Source organism: Scaptodrosophila lebanonensis, unplaced genomic scaffold, assembly GCF_003285725.1.
Source record: "Scaptodrosophila lebanonensis strain 11010-0011.00,11010-0021.00 unplaced genomic scaffold, SlebRS2 tig00000053-arrow-pilon, whole genome shotgun sequence".
Lineage (NCBI taxonomy): Eukaryota > Metazoa > Arthropoda > Insecta > Diptera > Drosophilidae > Scaptodrosophila > Scaptodrosophila lebanonensis.
In genome coordinates, this window is record NW_022060548.1 from 2,871,453 (window position 1) to 2,888,186 (window position 16,734).

The 16,734-nt window shown below is 37.0% G+C and overlaps 2 protein-coding genes across 3 annotated transcripts; one reads left to right on the forward strand and one right to left on the reverse strand.

Moving 5' to 3' along the window:
• Positions 1–5,005: 5,005 nt before the first annotated feature.
• On the forward strand, positions 5,006–8,061 carry LOC115623497 (S-formylglutathione hydrolase). 2 transcript variants are annotated; one of them, XM_030517874.1, is made up of 2 exons: positions 5,006–5,176; positions 7,156–8,061. In XM_030517874.1, the coding sequence occupies exons 1-2, from the start codon at positions 5,030–5,032 to the stop codon at positions 8,014–8,016; spliced, it is 1,008 nt and encodes a 335-aa protein (XP_030373734.1). In that variant the 5' UTR covers positions 5,006–5,029; the 3' UTR covers positions 8,017–8,061. The 2 variants fall into 2 exon arrangements, with proteins under 2 accessions (XP_030373734.1, XP_030373735.1); XM_030517875.1 differs by lacking the exon at positions 5,006–5,176 and adding an exon at positions 7,006–7,097.
• Positions 5,544–6,895, reverse strand: LOC115623496 (E3 ubiquitin-protein ligase RNF113A). Its single transcript, XM_030517873.1, has 3 exons — positions 6,740–6,895; positions 5,910–6,645; positions 5,544–5,853 (listed from the first exon to the last, which is right to left on the reverse strand). The coding sequence occupies exons 1-3, from the start codon at positions 6,864–6,866 to the stop codon at positions 5,589–5,591; spliced, it is 1,128 nt and encodes a 375-aa protein (XP_030373733.1). The 5' UTR covers positions 6,867–6,895; the 3' UTR covers positions 5,544–5,588.
• Positions 8,062–16,734: the final 8,673 nt, after the last annotated feature.

Below are 16,734 nucleotides of genomic sequence, written 5' to 3' on the forward strand. Positions count from 1 at the left end.
TGTGGTTACTGTTAGCTTGATTTGAGACAACATAACTCGAAACGTGTTCAAATTCTGCATCGAGCATACTCCAACAGGATTGAACTGTTGGCGTGCTAATTGCAATATTTTTAAATTACTAATCGTTTTAAATGCTACTCGTATAGCATCAGCAGTAAACTCTTTAGTAGGTTAGGAGTAGTAGCTGCTTTCTTGATTTCACACTCCCAGTTGCTTGAGAAATTCGCAGGTTAGTTCAGTCTTAATCGAGTGATTGAATAAAGAAGACGTTCTTTTAATGTAGTGGCTTGTATTTCATCACTAATTTAACATTTCATAACTAGCTGCAGACGTAACAGAAACAAAATGTGTTTAATGAGTATTTCAGCGATTATAGAAATATTTGAATATACCAAACAAGTGTGTGATATAATTTTAAAAATCATTTTTAAAATTCAAAATATATGATGTACAAATTTGTGGAGATGAGGAAGATGCATTCAACACATACTATTCAATAGCTCTGCACTTCTTAGATAACAAAAACGGTATCTCGACATGGGCTGGCGAGCAAAGCTGCCACTGAGGGACATGTTTTTTTTTATTCCAATAAACTAGATCTAGCAACGAGAGACCTGTTTCGTCAATCAATAAGCCAACCAACTTATGACTACAAAGTTCGCAAGAAATGAGAAAGTCACCACATTATGACTTCTCTTGGAAAAACCAACACTTAAAAAATGTAAAATTAAAATTTCAAAATAAAATCCAAAAGATGACATATTCACAACTGGTTGCAATCGGGGCTAGCAAAAAAGACATTTTAATTCAAAGCCCTGAAAAATATAGGTCATTTAAATAATTAAAGAAACTTCCTTAAGTTTCTTGCCAAGCTACAATTCATTGCACTCCACTTAACTGCCATCTCCACTTTCCACTATCTTTTCGAGCATCGACTGCAGCTGAATTGTTGTCAAACCCTTGCCAGTATTGGCCTTGAGCCAGTTACAAAACAAAAAGGAATTTCCACGAAAAAGTTTGCAATGGAAATTTCTTGTGACCGCACAGCGCAAAAAAAAACTGCAATGATAAAAATGAAAATGAACAAATCAGTGCCACTTCTAGCCATTTTCAAATTGATGTTAGCCCACGAGAAAGAAAATAATTGTGGCCTCTTGCCTCTTTGGCAGTTCCTCTTTTCTTGTGTATGCCAGCTTTTCTTTCTTTGTGTGTCAAACTTTTTTTGGTCTTTATGATTTTTGCACAAACTTTTGTCACTTTGGTGGATTTCTTTTGGATTTTTTGCCAAACCATATTGATGTTCACTGCTCTAATAAAGCACAAATTTCTTTTATTTTCAAAGTAGTTTGTAACACATTGCTTTTTGCAATTGCAATTTTGCAATTGAGTGACAAACCGGCTGCAAAGTTTAGCAACTTAAAAGGGGAACAAAAATATGGTAAGTTGAAGATATTCTCTCAGTTATATGCATTTACTTTTATTTATGGTTAGACAGACAAGCAATCAGCATTGCCAAAGTTTCATCATAAAAGGTGAAAGTCCCACTGCTCTCATAGGACAAAGAGCTTTGAATACGCATGCTAAGCGGCAGCAGCTGCAAAACTTCATGAAAATCAATTGATAAAATCACAAAGGACACACAATAAATACACCTAGTCAAGCCTCATCATCACACCAATGACCGAAACGCCTGAGACAGACAGAGAGGGGGGGCGGACTGGCAACTGGAACGCACAACCAATAACAATTTATATAGCTCCGGCAACATTTTAACTGCGGCCAACGAACGTGTCGCAATGGAGCATGGGCAGCATCTTGAATAGCGTCGTGGGAGCAGTAAGGGTGTGGGGGAAGGACATGGACACATGTAGAAGGTGCGACAACCTTGCTGAAGACAGGAGCATTTAGAAATTAATGATAATTGACACAATAAACGACAAGTTGAGCTGCCGCCGACATTGCCGCCAAAACGAAAGCATCACGAAAGCAACAGCAACAACAACACATTGGACACTGGGTGTAATAGTCAATGACATTAGAAGCCAATAAATAAGGGAACGAAAACAAACAGCAAAGCGGAACGTGCACAATACTGCGCAACATGGCGTATGCGCAATGTGAAACGAATGCGGGACTCTTGAACGAAATCAAATTTTTGCCAGCTGCCAGCTGGATATATATATATGAGCCATTACTTTAATAAACAAAAACTTAGTGTTATTTATAAAGCGTGTGACTTTGTGACTTTTTTATGTTAATGATTAAAAACAATTGTTGTATTGTATAAAGCTTATTAATTGTTGACTACAACGGTAACATCGGTCGTTTGTAGCCATAAATTTACTGTTAATTAAAAATATTTTATTTAAACAAATATATAAAAAGCTTGTTAAATATATTTTATTGATTTTTTCAAGTGTTCTAAGTCATATTTATCGCTTAATTACTTCTGAGCTCGAATGCAAATGCCACAGAAAATTTCTAATTGGACTGCGATATTTCCTGCGTGTTAATTTCAGGACCTACGACTTCCTCCTCCTCCCTATCAATCATAAACGTAAGTGCTCTACCTAAACTCTCGTCACGCTCTGTTAATCAAAGCAACGTTTGGCGCCGTTGTTCTTTTTCGTGTTTCTGTTGTAGTTGTTGTTTTTGTCGTTGCTTACGCCCATGCAGTTAGGTACGTGTGCTTTGAGTCTAATGATGGCAGCAGCAGCAGCAACAACAACGGCACTAACATCTATAAAATGGCAGCCGACACGTATGCGCCATGTTGGCTTTTATTAAAATAATTAAAACTGATTTGTTGTCAATTTTATTAGGCAGCCATCATTACCAAAGTCATCGTCTTACGCAAATTAAATCCCTACTTTCCATTCCATTTCGTTTGTCATTCACGACTTTGTCATTCAATTATGATGGCAATAGGCAGCAACGAATTACAGAGACGTGACTTGTGGTTTTTCCTGTTGTTATAATTTGATTGTTCAGATTTTTGCATTTCATTAATTACCAACTTTTGAACTTTGTCGCAATTCGCTGTATTGCGATTATACAAATTCTTTTTGTGTTGTTCAGCTTTCATTATATTTTGAACAACCATGTTCAGAAATTACATTTATTTACAAGCCAGACGATTTAATTTTTCTTAATTTTAAATAAAAAAATCATTTTCGAAGCTGAGTCCTTCCTAAGCCACATGATCATTCTGTAAGAATAGGCTTCTATGTCTACAAATGATACGTGTGTTTGAAGCCGTCGTATAATGCATGCATTATTAGGCATTCATAGGCAAATGCAACTTTCCCAAAAGTGTAAGAATAAGTATTGAATTGCAGTATTGTTTCTAAACGGATTATTTTGTCTAAAAATCAGACACAATTGTCGACCGATGAGACGAAAGAAATGCTTACTTAACAGAAGAGAATGCTTCATTCGTAGTTATTTTTGTTAAATTTAAACCGATGATTTGGAGATATGTATCTAATTATTCGCCCATTTTCTGAAGACTACGGCTGATTTTAATAGTCATCGCATTTGGAATGTAATGCAAGTCTTGCACTTCGAGGTAGTAATGGATCTAACAAAATAACCGACCATATCGATTTCTAATGGTTTCGATAGTCTAGTCTTTACTAAATAAATGGAGGCTAATTAAATAACTGAAGAATTTTAAAATATAAAAAAAAGAAACCCGTCCCAATGCATTGCAATGCTACCAAATAAGTACACTTTTATACTTTAAGAATAGGTACATTTGCAATATTTAAAAAATTATGCTCCAAGTACATTTCTATTCCATTTATAACTTGTTGCTTAGACTCATGTAACCTGCTTTTACTTACATTTAAGGCTGGACATGTGAATGTATGGGGCTGTGTGTTTTGATGCGCACAGAACCGGAAATGAAACTCTTAGCAATTGAGTTATGGACATAAAATTGCACTTTACTTTGTGCCTTGTGCCCATATGAATGCGTTCGATATAGTAGTATGAGGATAAGACATCGAAGGTGCCTTGATGCCTCCTACATTTTCGTACTTGATTTGTTTGCCTTCTTGTCTGTTGGGTGCGTTGTGGGTATTTTCTCATTTCTTCCCAAGGCTGGAGAACACTAACTTCTTATGGCTGCTTTGTTATGATTTTGGTAATTTTTTGTATACTCTGTACTTGAAATGTACAGGAGTATATTAGGTTTGCGCGAGCTGAAAAATGTAGCAGGCAGAAGATGGTTTGGCAGACCCACACAAGTATGATCTACAGATGTCTGTCTGTCCGTCCGTATGTATTAATTAAAAAATCTTCAAAGACTTTTATTACTTAAATATTTGTGTTAATATACGAGTGCATACGCAGGTATTTTACACACTTATGTGTGTACGCATAGATATTTGTATATCCCACCAATTAAATATTGCGTTTATTGTGATATATGTATGTATATAACTTTAAAGCAATATTTAATAATTAATTAACTAAATAATACATGAGTAAATAATCATTGTTTATTGTATTACTCGTGTTTGTTTGTTTGCAGTAGTATTGAAAATATTTTACTTAACAACTGTGCCTTTAAAAATCTGAATGAGAATGAAAAAAATCGATTCATCGAAGTACAATCGATGGCACTTGACGATAGATCGATTGTTTGAAACATCGATGTTTTGTACTTTATTTACCACCCTAATTAGAACAAAGTTATAAAATAATTGTATTGTCATTAGTCCTTGACCCCTGTGCAAATTTTCAAGCTGATCACACTTCTGGAAATTGGTAAAAATTACGCTGAAAGATTCCTTTACATACATACATACATGTGAAGCTAATAAAATCGTGATTAAAATATAAGCGGATTGCACAAAAGTAAATACGTAATGCCTATCTGAACTTACGATTTAAGTCACAGATGACAGCCGACTAAAATGTCAATTTAATTCGGCGAAAATGTTGAAACATTAGACTAATGAATACGGAGAAAACAGAAAGTGATATGAAAATACAGTATTATCAACACATCGGCAAGCAAGTTATGCTAAGCACGCGGTCACTGAAACCGTTATTAATTGGAAGCGTAAGATTAACGAACACGACACAGACGCTGCAGCAAGATTTTCTAACAAACATGCCGTTAGGTCAAGGCGTTGGCGTACATAGCTTTGGACGCATTATCAAGGAGGTGAGTTGTATTAGGGACTGTTACTTTTCAAATGTGTAATTAAATTAAGGAGGAACTAGAAAAGCAAAATAAAGAATGGCACTTCTTGCATAAAGCTAAGAACACAGTTTTGGTCTATTAATTCCATTAATTTACTACGTGGTAATTGAAAATAAATGCTGTTAATATATTTTAAACCATTAAAATCGTTTTAAAAATAACGAGCACAACAGTTATATTCCGCAGTCGCCTAGATGGCGCCATCCACTACGACATCTAACGGAAACAAATTGTATCTGCTATATTCACCTTTCACACCTTTAGGTGAATTTATTTACCTCCAGCAAGCTCTACAAGCGAAATATTTATCCATATTTTTCTGCGGCTCACTACGATCTTGTTTTATTTAAAATGTAAAATCTTATAATTTAAACTAATCACTCTCAGTATCAGAAATCTGATGCACCTCCTGCTCCACATGCTTATGCTTCCCACCACCAATATCACCATCATCATCTTCATCATCATCGTCGTCTTCGTCGTCATCATCACCATCATTTGAAGGCGCGCTTTTTAATCGTGCTATCAACTCCTTGGCAGGATTAAATATTCCATGGGTTTGTACCGTACATATAGCGCAACGTTGAGACTTTTTGTACTGAGCCAGAGCGCATTTCTCGCAAAAGTAATGCTTGCATCTGCAAAAGTTTTTGTTTAATAACTGGTGGAAGTAACAAACCAAAAATGTACTCACTTCGTCATCACAGGATTGACAAAACTTTGTCTGCAAATGTGGCACTTGAAGGGCAAGGACTCCTCGTCCGAGTGTATCTCATACTTGTGGTCATCCCCATCATCCGACTCACAATCGCCACGCTGCTGTGCTTCATGGTCCATTTCCATTTGCCATCCCGCCTTGTAATCGCTGCGATCGTGCAGGAACTTGCAGCTATCACCAAAGCCACAGTAGCCCGTCTCCTTGTAGTCCTTGCAAATGTCCGGCTGATAGTCCCAACGTACAGTCGCACGCAGATGGGCCGGCGCTCTTATTGGACCTCTGCGCACCATACCCGAACTAGCATTTCCTGCTGCAGTGTCCTGCTTCTTGTAGTATTGCGCATAGTTGTTAATGCCTCGATAGATCTTGTCGTCCGCCTTGCCTTCCAGCTCCTCGTTAATCTTTAAAGAGCGCGCGTGTATTGCCTGCGCATCGCGGTCAAGTTCCGTTTCGACCTCATTGATAGCCGTGGCACCCTGATCTTGCGGCCCACTGGGCAAGGCTTGACGCTTTGATTTGTACGCCACGCCTACCTCCACCGCCGCATCGTCCGCCCCACTGGACTGCTCGTCGTCATTCTTTTCACTATGACGTTCTCTTTTGGCCAGCGTTTTGGTGCTCTGGAAATTGGGATTTGTACGTTTGCGTCGATGCTCAGCACGAACCACAGCGCTCAGTTTTTGCTTTTGCTGATCATCATCACTGCTGTGTCCTGTAAATTAAATATGTATGTATTTAAATATATGTATGTATGTATATGCACGCATGTAGCTATCCAAAGATAATGTTTCATGATGCCCGCCTACCAGAATTGTTGTTGCTGCTGTCGCCGCCGCTGCTGCTGCTGGCTTTTTTACGTCGCATGGCAGCTCCTCTATTGATGTTGCGCTTCTTAAAGCCAAAGACGGATGTGCTTGGAGCCTCTTCCGACATTTTTTTCACTAATTTATTATTATTGTTACAATTTAATACAAAAAACACACAATTCGCGGCCGGTTGTTTGTAACTTCTTCTTCTTCTTAAGTATATAGCAGCGCAGCTGTAGTTTACAGTGCTGCCAGATCAATGAGATTCGCAAATGAACTGGCACAAATGAACAAAGTTCGGTTTCTATGAACTTGTAGCTGCAAACAGCCGGCGCACCCACACCGTAGTCAATTTTGCGTAAATTTCCATTATAATACGCCATTATAGGCAATACTAATATGCTCTTTATTTGCAGAAGATGTCGCTAGAATTAGTATCCACAACAAAATGTTTCGAGGGCGAGCAGAGAGTATACAAACATCGGTCCAAAGAGCTCGATTGCGACATGACTTTTGGAGCCTATCTGCCCCCGGTGGCCGTTGAAGATAAGACCGCCTGTCCAGTGCTGTATTTTCTAAGCGGACTGACTTGCACGCACGAGAATTTCATCCAGAAGAGCGGATTTCAACAGTTTGCTGCCAAATATGGCATTATTATTGTAAATCCTGATACTTCGCCGCGTGGCGTGGAGCTGCCTGGACAGGACGATGCCTATGACTTTGGTAGCGGCGCCGGCTTCTATGTAGATGCAACGGAGGCACCCTGGTCCAAGCACTACAAAATGTACAGCTATGTCACCCAGGAGCTGGTAGAGCTAATTAATAGCAATTTGCCGACCCTGTCAAGCAAGAAAGGCATTTTTGGGCACAGCATGGGCGGTCATGGCGCCTTGATATGTGCCCTCAAGAATCCTGGTCTCTATCAGTCGGTTTCGGCCTTTGCGCCAATTGCCAATCCTACAGAATGTCCGTGGGGCAAGAAGGCCTTGGCTGGCTATTTAGGCGCCGACACAGCCAAATGGGCTTCTTGGGATGCCACCAGCTTGGTCTCCCAATATGCAGGTACACCTCAGGAGCTCTTCATCGATCAAGGCACTGCGGATAATTTTCTGGTTGCGAAGCAACTGCTGCCTGAAAATCTTTTGAATGCGGCTTCATCCAACGACCACATCCAGACCGTATATAAGCAGCGTGAGGGCTACGATCATGGTTATTTCTATATCGCTACATTTGTAGGAGAACATATTGCCTATCATGCCAAGTTGTTAAACGCCTAAAAGCTTTGAGGAATAAAAACTGTACAGATTGTTCGCATCGGAAAATGGTTTTTGTTACTCTTCTTATTTTTTTTTACAAATTAAAATGCTATTGAATTTCATGATATTGCAATATTTAATATTAAAAATGTATTTTATATAATACAGATGAATAAATAAAACTGCAGTTTAAGAGCAAAGCTTTATTTACCATTTACATTTAAAAATGTGTATGTATACTTCTAAATATGTAATGTTTATGTAATTTTCATTGTAACTATTTTCCATTTCGAGAAAGAAAACATTCAGCATCTTTTCATTCAAATTGGATATTGAGAATAGCGATTTTGTTTGGAAATTTAAGGTACCTATCAGGTAGCTCAGACAATTACATATTAAAACTGGCTTAAAAATGTAAAAAAAAACATTTATCCAACAAACAATAACAGAGTACATATGGCTATTGTTTAATTTCGTTTACTAGATACGAAGTTAATTGTTAAGCCCAAACCCGAAAGAATATTGAAAACTCGTTGTTTTGATCGTTATTTGAGTTAAATTACAAGTATTTAATGAAGTCATACTTTCCTTAAAAGGGCATATTTTTTGTTATTTTTAAAATTCCTTTAAAAACGGAACATTCAATTGTCCGTAAATTTGATTTATGTTGAAGAACCACGTAACATTCACGACAGGAGTCAATATATTGGATTTACTAGAGTAAGTGAGAACGTCTTATCGTTTCGATTTACTTTAATACAGGGAGACAGCAAAGACTTACGAGCTATTGATAATACATACATACTTGCACATACGTATCTAGATTAAATAATTAGCTGGTATGTTTTAAGCTGTTCTCGAATGTTAAGTGCTTCGAATGTTAATTAATAAAGTAAATAATAACCATATTAGTATATGAAGTTAATACAAATTAATAAAGCTTCCGAGAATAATGAGATGAAGTATAATAAATTATTATACTTTCTTCAGTTTTGTTATAAATCATCAACAATTTGAATTATTGAAAAATAATAATAATATTACGTATAATTGTTGTACATTGTACATTTTTATTCTAATTACCATTCTGTATTAACCTAAAAGAGAGGTTGAGGAGACAGATTTTCAATTCTAAATAATTATTACCTATTAATCATTAACTATTAATAATCTAACAGCATCTCGACGGAGAAGCTTCTTTGAATATCGCATAGCATTTTGGCTTTTGATTAACTGACTAACAACCCCAACCCCGAGATTGTATTTGGGGTGGCTGCACCAAAAGCTCGATTCGTAGTAAAAGCTTCGCTTTCATCAATGTGTGCGTGCGTGTATGTGTGCACGTGTGTGTGTGTGTTTTGCCACAGCATCTGCGGTCCATAGCTGGCGCGCAAACTTTCGGTAACACAATGCAAGGTTGTTTAGCAATTTTTTGGTTCATTCATCTCGCAGCCAGCGCTGGGCAATCAGTTCAACAAATACCGTTAGATTGCACAGTTGGTGGCTGCCACGAGCACGCATTTGTCGACTATTTTCGACGACATTAATGACGACAAGAAGTACGTCGCCGCTCAGCTTGGCGCCATATTAAAGTGTTTGTTATAGCGCTTGACCAAAAAAAAAAAAAAAAAAACAAGAAAATAAAACGCGCGCCATTTTATATGCGTGTGAGTGTGCGTGTGCCTCTGTTTCTGTCGCTGTGTGTGTGTTTGTGTGTGTTTCGCGCGCTTTTGTGTGAATTTTTTGGTGTGTTTATCTAACGGCTTTAGCCCGGCCCTAAGGGTCCACCACAACAGCGGCAACCCGAGTAAAGGATTTGGCATATTTCAGAGGCCATTCTTTTTGAGTGAGATTTTTCGAACAGACGATTCGATTTGGACAACAACTGTTGTGACAATGTGCGGCCCATGTTCAGGTCTGGCCTGCGGCAGATAAATTAAATTGAAACCTTAATTAGGCATTTAATGGATGGCAGACAGCGCAGGACAACGGCAAGAACAAAAGTCGCTCAAAGTTCAAAACTAGCCAAGCACTCATTGTGGGTAAGTGCGAATGTATGATGGGAGCGCGTAGGTGTGTGTGTGCATGAACCGCACAATATGTTTGCAAGCTCGATGCAGGACACACGGCCCAGCATATAAATCAATTATGGAGTCACATTAATGCCACTCGTCCGCACTTAGGGATGAACACGTGAAAAGGGAAAATTATAAAAATTTTAAATTAAATAAAAGCCGACTGCTAGAATTACATTGCTGCCTTCTTTGTCAACTTTTTATGCAGCCTTATTTAAAAGTATTCATGGCAGTATTAGAAACATTTACATACTCATGCGATTGCTAATCAGCAGACAAAATCTGTCACTTTAAGTGACTCTTAACTGTCACTTAAGGTGACAGCTCTCCACAAGAAATTTGCCAGTTAATGAGCTCCTTAGGTTTGAATATTCACTTGGGACACTGTCCCTTAGTGTAGGTTATTGAAAACATCTAGTGTTACTAAATAATCGAAGATAAAATATGATTACTTTGCTTTAAAAAAAACCTACCATGACAATCTGTAGAGATTTCTAAGCAGGCAAACAATTTGTTTTATGAATTTCACTAATATCCTCTGCTTTTAATTGTAGAAAAATTTATGAATTGCTTGCGGATTTTTTAAATATATTGATTTTATAAATATTCAATCAATGCCTCAAATCATTTCAACATGCCTTATAACTTATAGATAATATAGACGTATGTAGATAATTCCCCTTCGGTGAGGAGGAAGCAATTGGTTGTTTCAGATAGAGAAACGTGCCTTACATGGAAAATATTTTGCATCATTTAAAAGCCCTTAAAAAAACAATAATGACAATAATAATTAGCACTCTTAATCACGCAATCTCCCCATCGCTAGCCCTCTATAAATACAGTTACGTTTTGGCCCTCTTTGGATAGCTGGATGTCAGTAGGCGTGTTGGAGCACACACTTCAGCGATCAAGGCCGGCGTTCACCTTCAAATTTCAATTTTTTAATAGCGCAGTCAGGCGACGTTTTTTATGGCCACCACATTTGTGCGCCTTCATCAATTTCGTATGGACCAAGAAGAGCGATAAAGTGCCACTGTTTACGCTGGTTTTATTGCATGTTGATATTTTATTACTATATTTTTACTTTTTTATTATTTTTGTATTTCTTGGCCGACATTATCGCTCCATTTGTCACATTCAGGCGCACTTTTCAGCAGTATGAGCAACAATTTATCATTCAAATGAACTTAAATGTTGGGACATTGAACCGCCGAGATTCTAGGGAAGCCTGGTTAGGCGAGCCAGATGATTAAAGCCACTTCAAGGCATTTGATTCTTTATGCTGATCATTTGCATAATATAAATTAGACATTTGGTGCTGTAGAAAACAAGAGAGAACGCTACAGTCGAGCAAGCCCGACAGTGTAATACCCTGTACCCAGGTAAACTTCCGTCACTGAGTTATATGCGCCCATAGCAGCAGCAAAAAGAGGAAGAAGAAGAGCGAACTTGTTGCTGCAGTTTGGTGGGGTTGTACTGGGGAGAATTTGTTTCGCTAATAACTTTTCTTAGAATTGACCGAATTGAATAAAATTTTGAACAACAGTAGACAATTATATATAAATTATGTGTGCAAAGTTTGGTTTAGGTAGCATTTGAAATGTGGACGCTATTGACGAAATTCTGTAGCGGGGGAAGGGGGGGAAAATTAAAAAAAAAAAAATAAACTCGTCCTTACTCGGACCTAGGAGAATCTGGATGCCAAGTTTGGTTATTCTAGCTTTTATAGTTTCTGAGATCCTTGCGTTCATCCAGACGGACGGACAGACGGACAGACGGACAGACGGACAGACGGACGGACATGTCTAGATCGATTTCTCTCGTCATGCTGATCAAGAATATATATACTTTATGGGGTCGGAGATGCTTCCTTCTGTATGTTACATACTTTGCACAAACCTAATATACCCTTTTTACCCTACGGGTACAGGGTATAATATGCACTCTTCTTCTGCGTGTCGTTGTTTTTCCCCCATTTCTCATACAATATAAACGATGATTGATGATTGGCATGTTGTTGCTGTAGCGCGGTGGTTGTAGCTGTTTTTTAGGCCAAAGGGGCACATGAATGTTTTTGTTTTGTTTTCAATTTGGGTAATTTGATGGGCATTAAAATTTGAAATTCAAAATGCCGCGGCAAGTGTCTATAATGGCATTCAGATAGCAGACACAGAGCTGGGGAAAGCGTGGGTGTTAATTTATTTATGATTTACTTACATTTTTGAAATTAATGCTACATTTTAAAATAAATTAAATGTTTTCTTCGCAAACAGCTTTTACAAATTTTATAATATTTGTGGAGATAAACATTATAAAGGAACAAAGGACATAAGTAAGCAAAAATAACACCGAATATCAAAGCAGAATAGCAGAGAATAAGATATAATAGACCCAGCGGCAAAGGTTTATAATACACTTTTATACGAGTATTAAATAAAATAATAAACAAAATAAATATATAATTTTTTAATATATATTATATTTACTTAGCCAATTCAAAGCTTAAAAAAGTTAAAATTAAATTGGACCGAAAAGAAAAAAATTGAGATTTGTTAACTATTTCGATATTTTCGTTTATTTCTCAATTTATTCTTTTGTCAAACTAAAAGGTTACAAGATGTGACGCTTTCTTATATTATATAAAAATTCTGTTAAAATTCTATAGCCCTTAGTTATTTTAAATATGATTTCCTTAAACTTTAATTTTCCTTCAGTTTTCATTTTAAATCAGACTTACAATTTTAAAAACACATTTTGAATCCCTCCACAGATTAATGGAGATATGAGTCGCTATCAAATAGCTAGGGCGTAGGCAGCTTTTACCAAAGGGGGGCCAAAAAATTAAAATTTTGATTTAATAATGCACGATGCATTTAAAAAAAAAACTTATGCATATGATCAATGAAAAAACTTCAACAAATCCACTCCAACTCCATTTTAAGGCGAAATAATAAATAATAATAATAATGAACGTGTGGTCGACTTTAATTGGCAAAATTTTGTGTGGGGGGCAACAGCCCCCTCCCCCCTGCACCCCCTGCCTTTGCCCTTGTAGCTAGTTATACTTTGTTAGGTAAAATATTGTTTATTTCATATTAAAATCGATTTTTTGAAGACTTTAAATTCTACATAAATATTTTAGTCCTGAACGCTGCTCGTGGGTAATGGGACTGAACCTTCATATATTACCCCTTCGTGTTCATTTATAAAAGCAAGCACTTAAAGTTTTTTATTAGCATGCACATTTTGCTTTTAGTTTCGCAGTTTTCTGCATTCAAATTTATGACGGCATCGCTCAAAATATTTCATATTTTATTGTGCTATATTTTACTTTAAATACGCTGTAAGGAAATAAGAAAGTATGGCTTCAAGTGGCTCCTTAGAAAAAAATGCACTGCTTCCTTCGCATCTTGCCCAATTCGTTTCGCACATGAACGAGTAATTGACAGTGTTCAGCCAGCTTTTGGAAGTCTAATTACAATACACTAATCCCTGCCGGAAGCTCTTCCCTTGCGATTCGACAGCCATTAGCTAATGTAGTGCAAGCAAAGAGTGAGGGTGATATGTACATATGAGATAGATTTCTACATCGTAGTTTTATGCCAATATGAAGCGTGACTAGAATGGTAGACATCTAGTAACCAAGTAATTTGTAAGCCACAACGTGACTAGTGACTTAAACCGCTGCTCCTACAGTTAAAACAAAGTTTACATACAAGTATGTTAGACAGAATAATGAATGCAACCGTGCATTGATTCGAAAAATTCGACCTTAGACTACAGGTCGGCTTCAAATGAAGTTCAACTTTTTTAAGGTGAAAGAGAAAAATTTAATGAGTTTGCTTTAAATTGAGGATAAATTTTTGGAATAAATATAGTAGTTCATACTTGTATTAGTCTCTTTTCAACATAAATGAAAATTCAAAAATGTAATAATACAAAAGTTCGACAAAAAGTCATTTATATAAATTATAATCTCTCCATTATTGTTGCTTATCTATTGAGCTTTTTACATTCCCTCAAACATCTCAATGACAGCTAATAGCAAATGAAAACAAAGGACGAATGACTTCCAAGGGCAAAAATCATTAAGATACATGCTCGGAAAAAACAAAGTGAAATGCCATTAACACTCCGGCTAATGTAGCGCGTCGGTGACAGCGATACACACATATCTACGTATGTTTATATTTTCATGTTGAATCCATGACTGAGACACAGATTTAGCTGGCAATTAGGCCAATGATGAGAAATCACTCTTAATGACAAAGTCGAACGGATGGAAAAATCCCATGAGAAAGAACAACAACGACACATTTCCATATGCTCGTACATATAGAAACGTATGTTTAAATTGCTGTATTGTTTTAGCATTTCAATGGCAAATAAGTGATGCCGCATGGCTTCGCCATATGCCGAATTCCTCCACATGTAAGCTGCTGCAGTCCCAGACAGGAACGCGCGCTACGAACAGGGCACGCAAATTCAAAAGCAAATGTACGCCATCAAAATAATTTAGACAATGGCACTCGTGCGCACACGCCCGTTATCCCTGGCATCCAGTGCCAGTCCCTGTCTCCTACTGCTCCAGCCACTCGTGGGAACTCTCCTTGAGGGGCACCGAATGTGACTGCTGACACAAACATGCACACTTTCACGCACACTCACACACCCCATGTGTGTAGGAAGCAAAACAATACTCGTATAAATGCAAAGAGGCGACAAATTTAGTGCTATTTTTGGCCATTTACACACACACACTTACTCACATAGATGCACAAAAGGATATGGGAAGCTATCAGACAAGTGTTTTTGGCAACTGACATATGTGTAGAAGCCATCACATGCACCTATTTCCTGTACAGTGGGAACTACAAATTAGTTTCGGGTTATAAATGGATGCTGGGCAAAGCAATCTCATTCTTCGATGAACTTTTTTAATCAATTATTGAAGAGCAAAATTGTGTTTTCATACTTTTTCTATTTCCTGTACACCAAAACCACAAGTGAGGTCCGAGTTCTCAAATAATATAGTAATCAATCAGTCAAACTAATAAAACTTTATTCATTAAAGGGAAATTAATGTTATGCAAGTATTTCTCTTCTCTGTTAACTTCAGGACTTTGGAAATGATTGTTGAATGATTGACATCTAATTTTAAAAGTACAGCTCGAATCCTTCAACTCAACTCAAAATTCACTTACACTCCTTCTACATAGATAACAACAAACAAATATAAAACCTTTAACTAAATGCATTTTACAATTTGTTAGTGTATAAGTTTTGCTATTCATTTCACAATCAATCATTTCAGAACTCTACTAGCTTTCAATTTATTTGATTTCTTATGGAATTCAATTTATTCATCTTCTTATGGAAACAACTTAAGAACATGGGACGTGAGTCTCATTTATTATTGCTATTTTGAAGTGTAACGAGTCTCTACATCAAAACCCACTTCACAATTAATAATTTATGATTGTATGTCATCGTTAAATACAATCTTCTTGTCATCCCAAATATGAAATGCTATCGATGACAGCTAACAGAAATGTTTGATTTATTTAAAGAGACTTTCTTAGTTGCTTCTTCACAACTTGTGAATGTATACTTACAAGTTATTGCACTAGTCCCAAAACTTTGAAACTAATCCAATTAGAAGTGGCTTTAAACTAATATTTAATACAGAAACAGTTGCATGCAAATGATATTCCTTTCCTTTCAAGGATTGAACTTTTTTCAGAAAAGCTGTACTGTTGAAGTGATAGTCCGCTAGTCCATCCGGCACCTCAGATATCTTACAAGCCTGTATGACAGTCTTGCTTGGGATGTTTGCCGGGCTTGAGGATAAGAATCAATCTCTACAGCTACCACTTTTAAGCTCATCATGTGTCTGTGAGACCTGATGGGATCAGTTTGCTGCTGGGAAATGTCAAATAAGCAAAAGATACTACTCAGTTCTGCATAGTCGATATTTATTCCTCTAGAGAGTTCTACGGCTAGTGGCCGTTGGGAAACAGTCACCCTCTACCGAATGACATATTTATTTATCAATTTTCATCTATTTATGTTCAATATGTGCCATTGATATTGTGCTTTGATAAAATTTCGTTTTATTTAATGTTTTACTTATGAAACTTTTCGCTAATTCGACATCGCTCGTCCCACAATATGGCTTCGAACATGTTGGTAATAACCACATAGCCTTATGCTACCGGATGTACAACATATGTTTGCAACTCGGCGCTTCCTGTGCAGATTACGGGGAAAATTATCTTGTTGTGCCCTACACTCAATATTCTAACGCCCATGCAACGTGCAGGAGTTTACAAACAAAATAAAAAGCAAAAAAGGGGCACAAAAACTTTTGTTATTTACAGCTGTTATTGTTGTTGTTGTAGCTGTTGGCCGGTGTTCTTTATGCATCAAGTACAGTCGTTCAGCTTGTTAAATTGTTTTTTGAACATGTAATTGAGTTTGTGCGCAGAAGTACGTGCATAAAATTAAAAACGAAGTCAACATTAAAGCGCAATCAAATTTTAAATATTTATGAACTACACAAATTCTTTACAATGCGCAAAGTTGTAAATTTGTTCTGGGTTATGTCGATTAACTCTTGCTACATACAACAAAAGTTTCGTCTCGTAATTGTGTATATAAACAA

Excerpts from the sequence above, each read along its gene's own strand:
- LOC115623497 (XM_030517874.1), top strand. The coding sequence starts at position 5,030 with ATGCTAAGCACGCGGTCACTGAAACCGTTATTAATTGGAAGCGTAAGA. Across the intron at positions 5,177-7,155 it reads TTGGACGCATTATCAAGGAG|AAGATGTCGCTAGAATTAGT; the intron begins GTGAGTTGTATT and ends CTTTATTTGCAG.
- LOC115623496 (XM_030517873.1), bottom strand. The coding sequence starts at position 6,866 with ATGTCGGAAGAGGCTCCAAGCACATCCGTCTTTGGCTTTAAGAAGCGC. Across the intron at positions 6,646-6,739 it reads CAGCAGCAACAACAATTCTG|GACACAGCAGTGATGATGAT; the intron begins GTAGGCGGGCAT and ends TTTAATTTACAG. Across the intron at positions 5,854-5,909 it reads GTCAATCCTGTGATGACGAA|ATGCAAGCATTACTTTTGCG; the intron begins GTGAGTACATTT and ends AAACTTTTGCAG.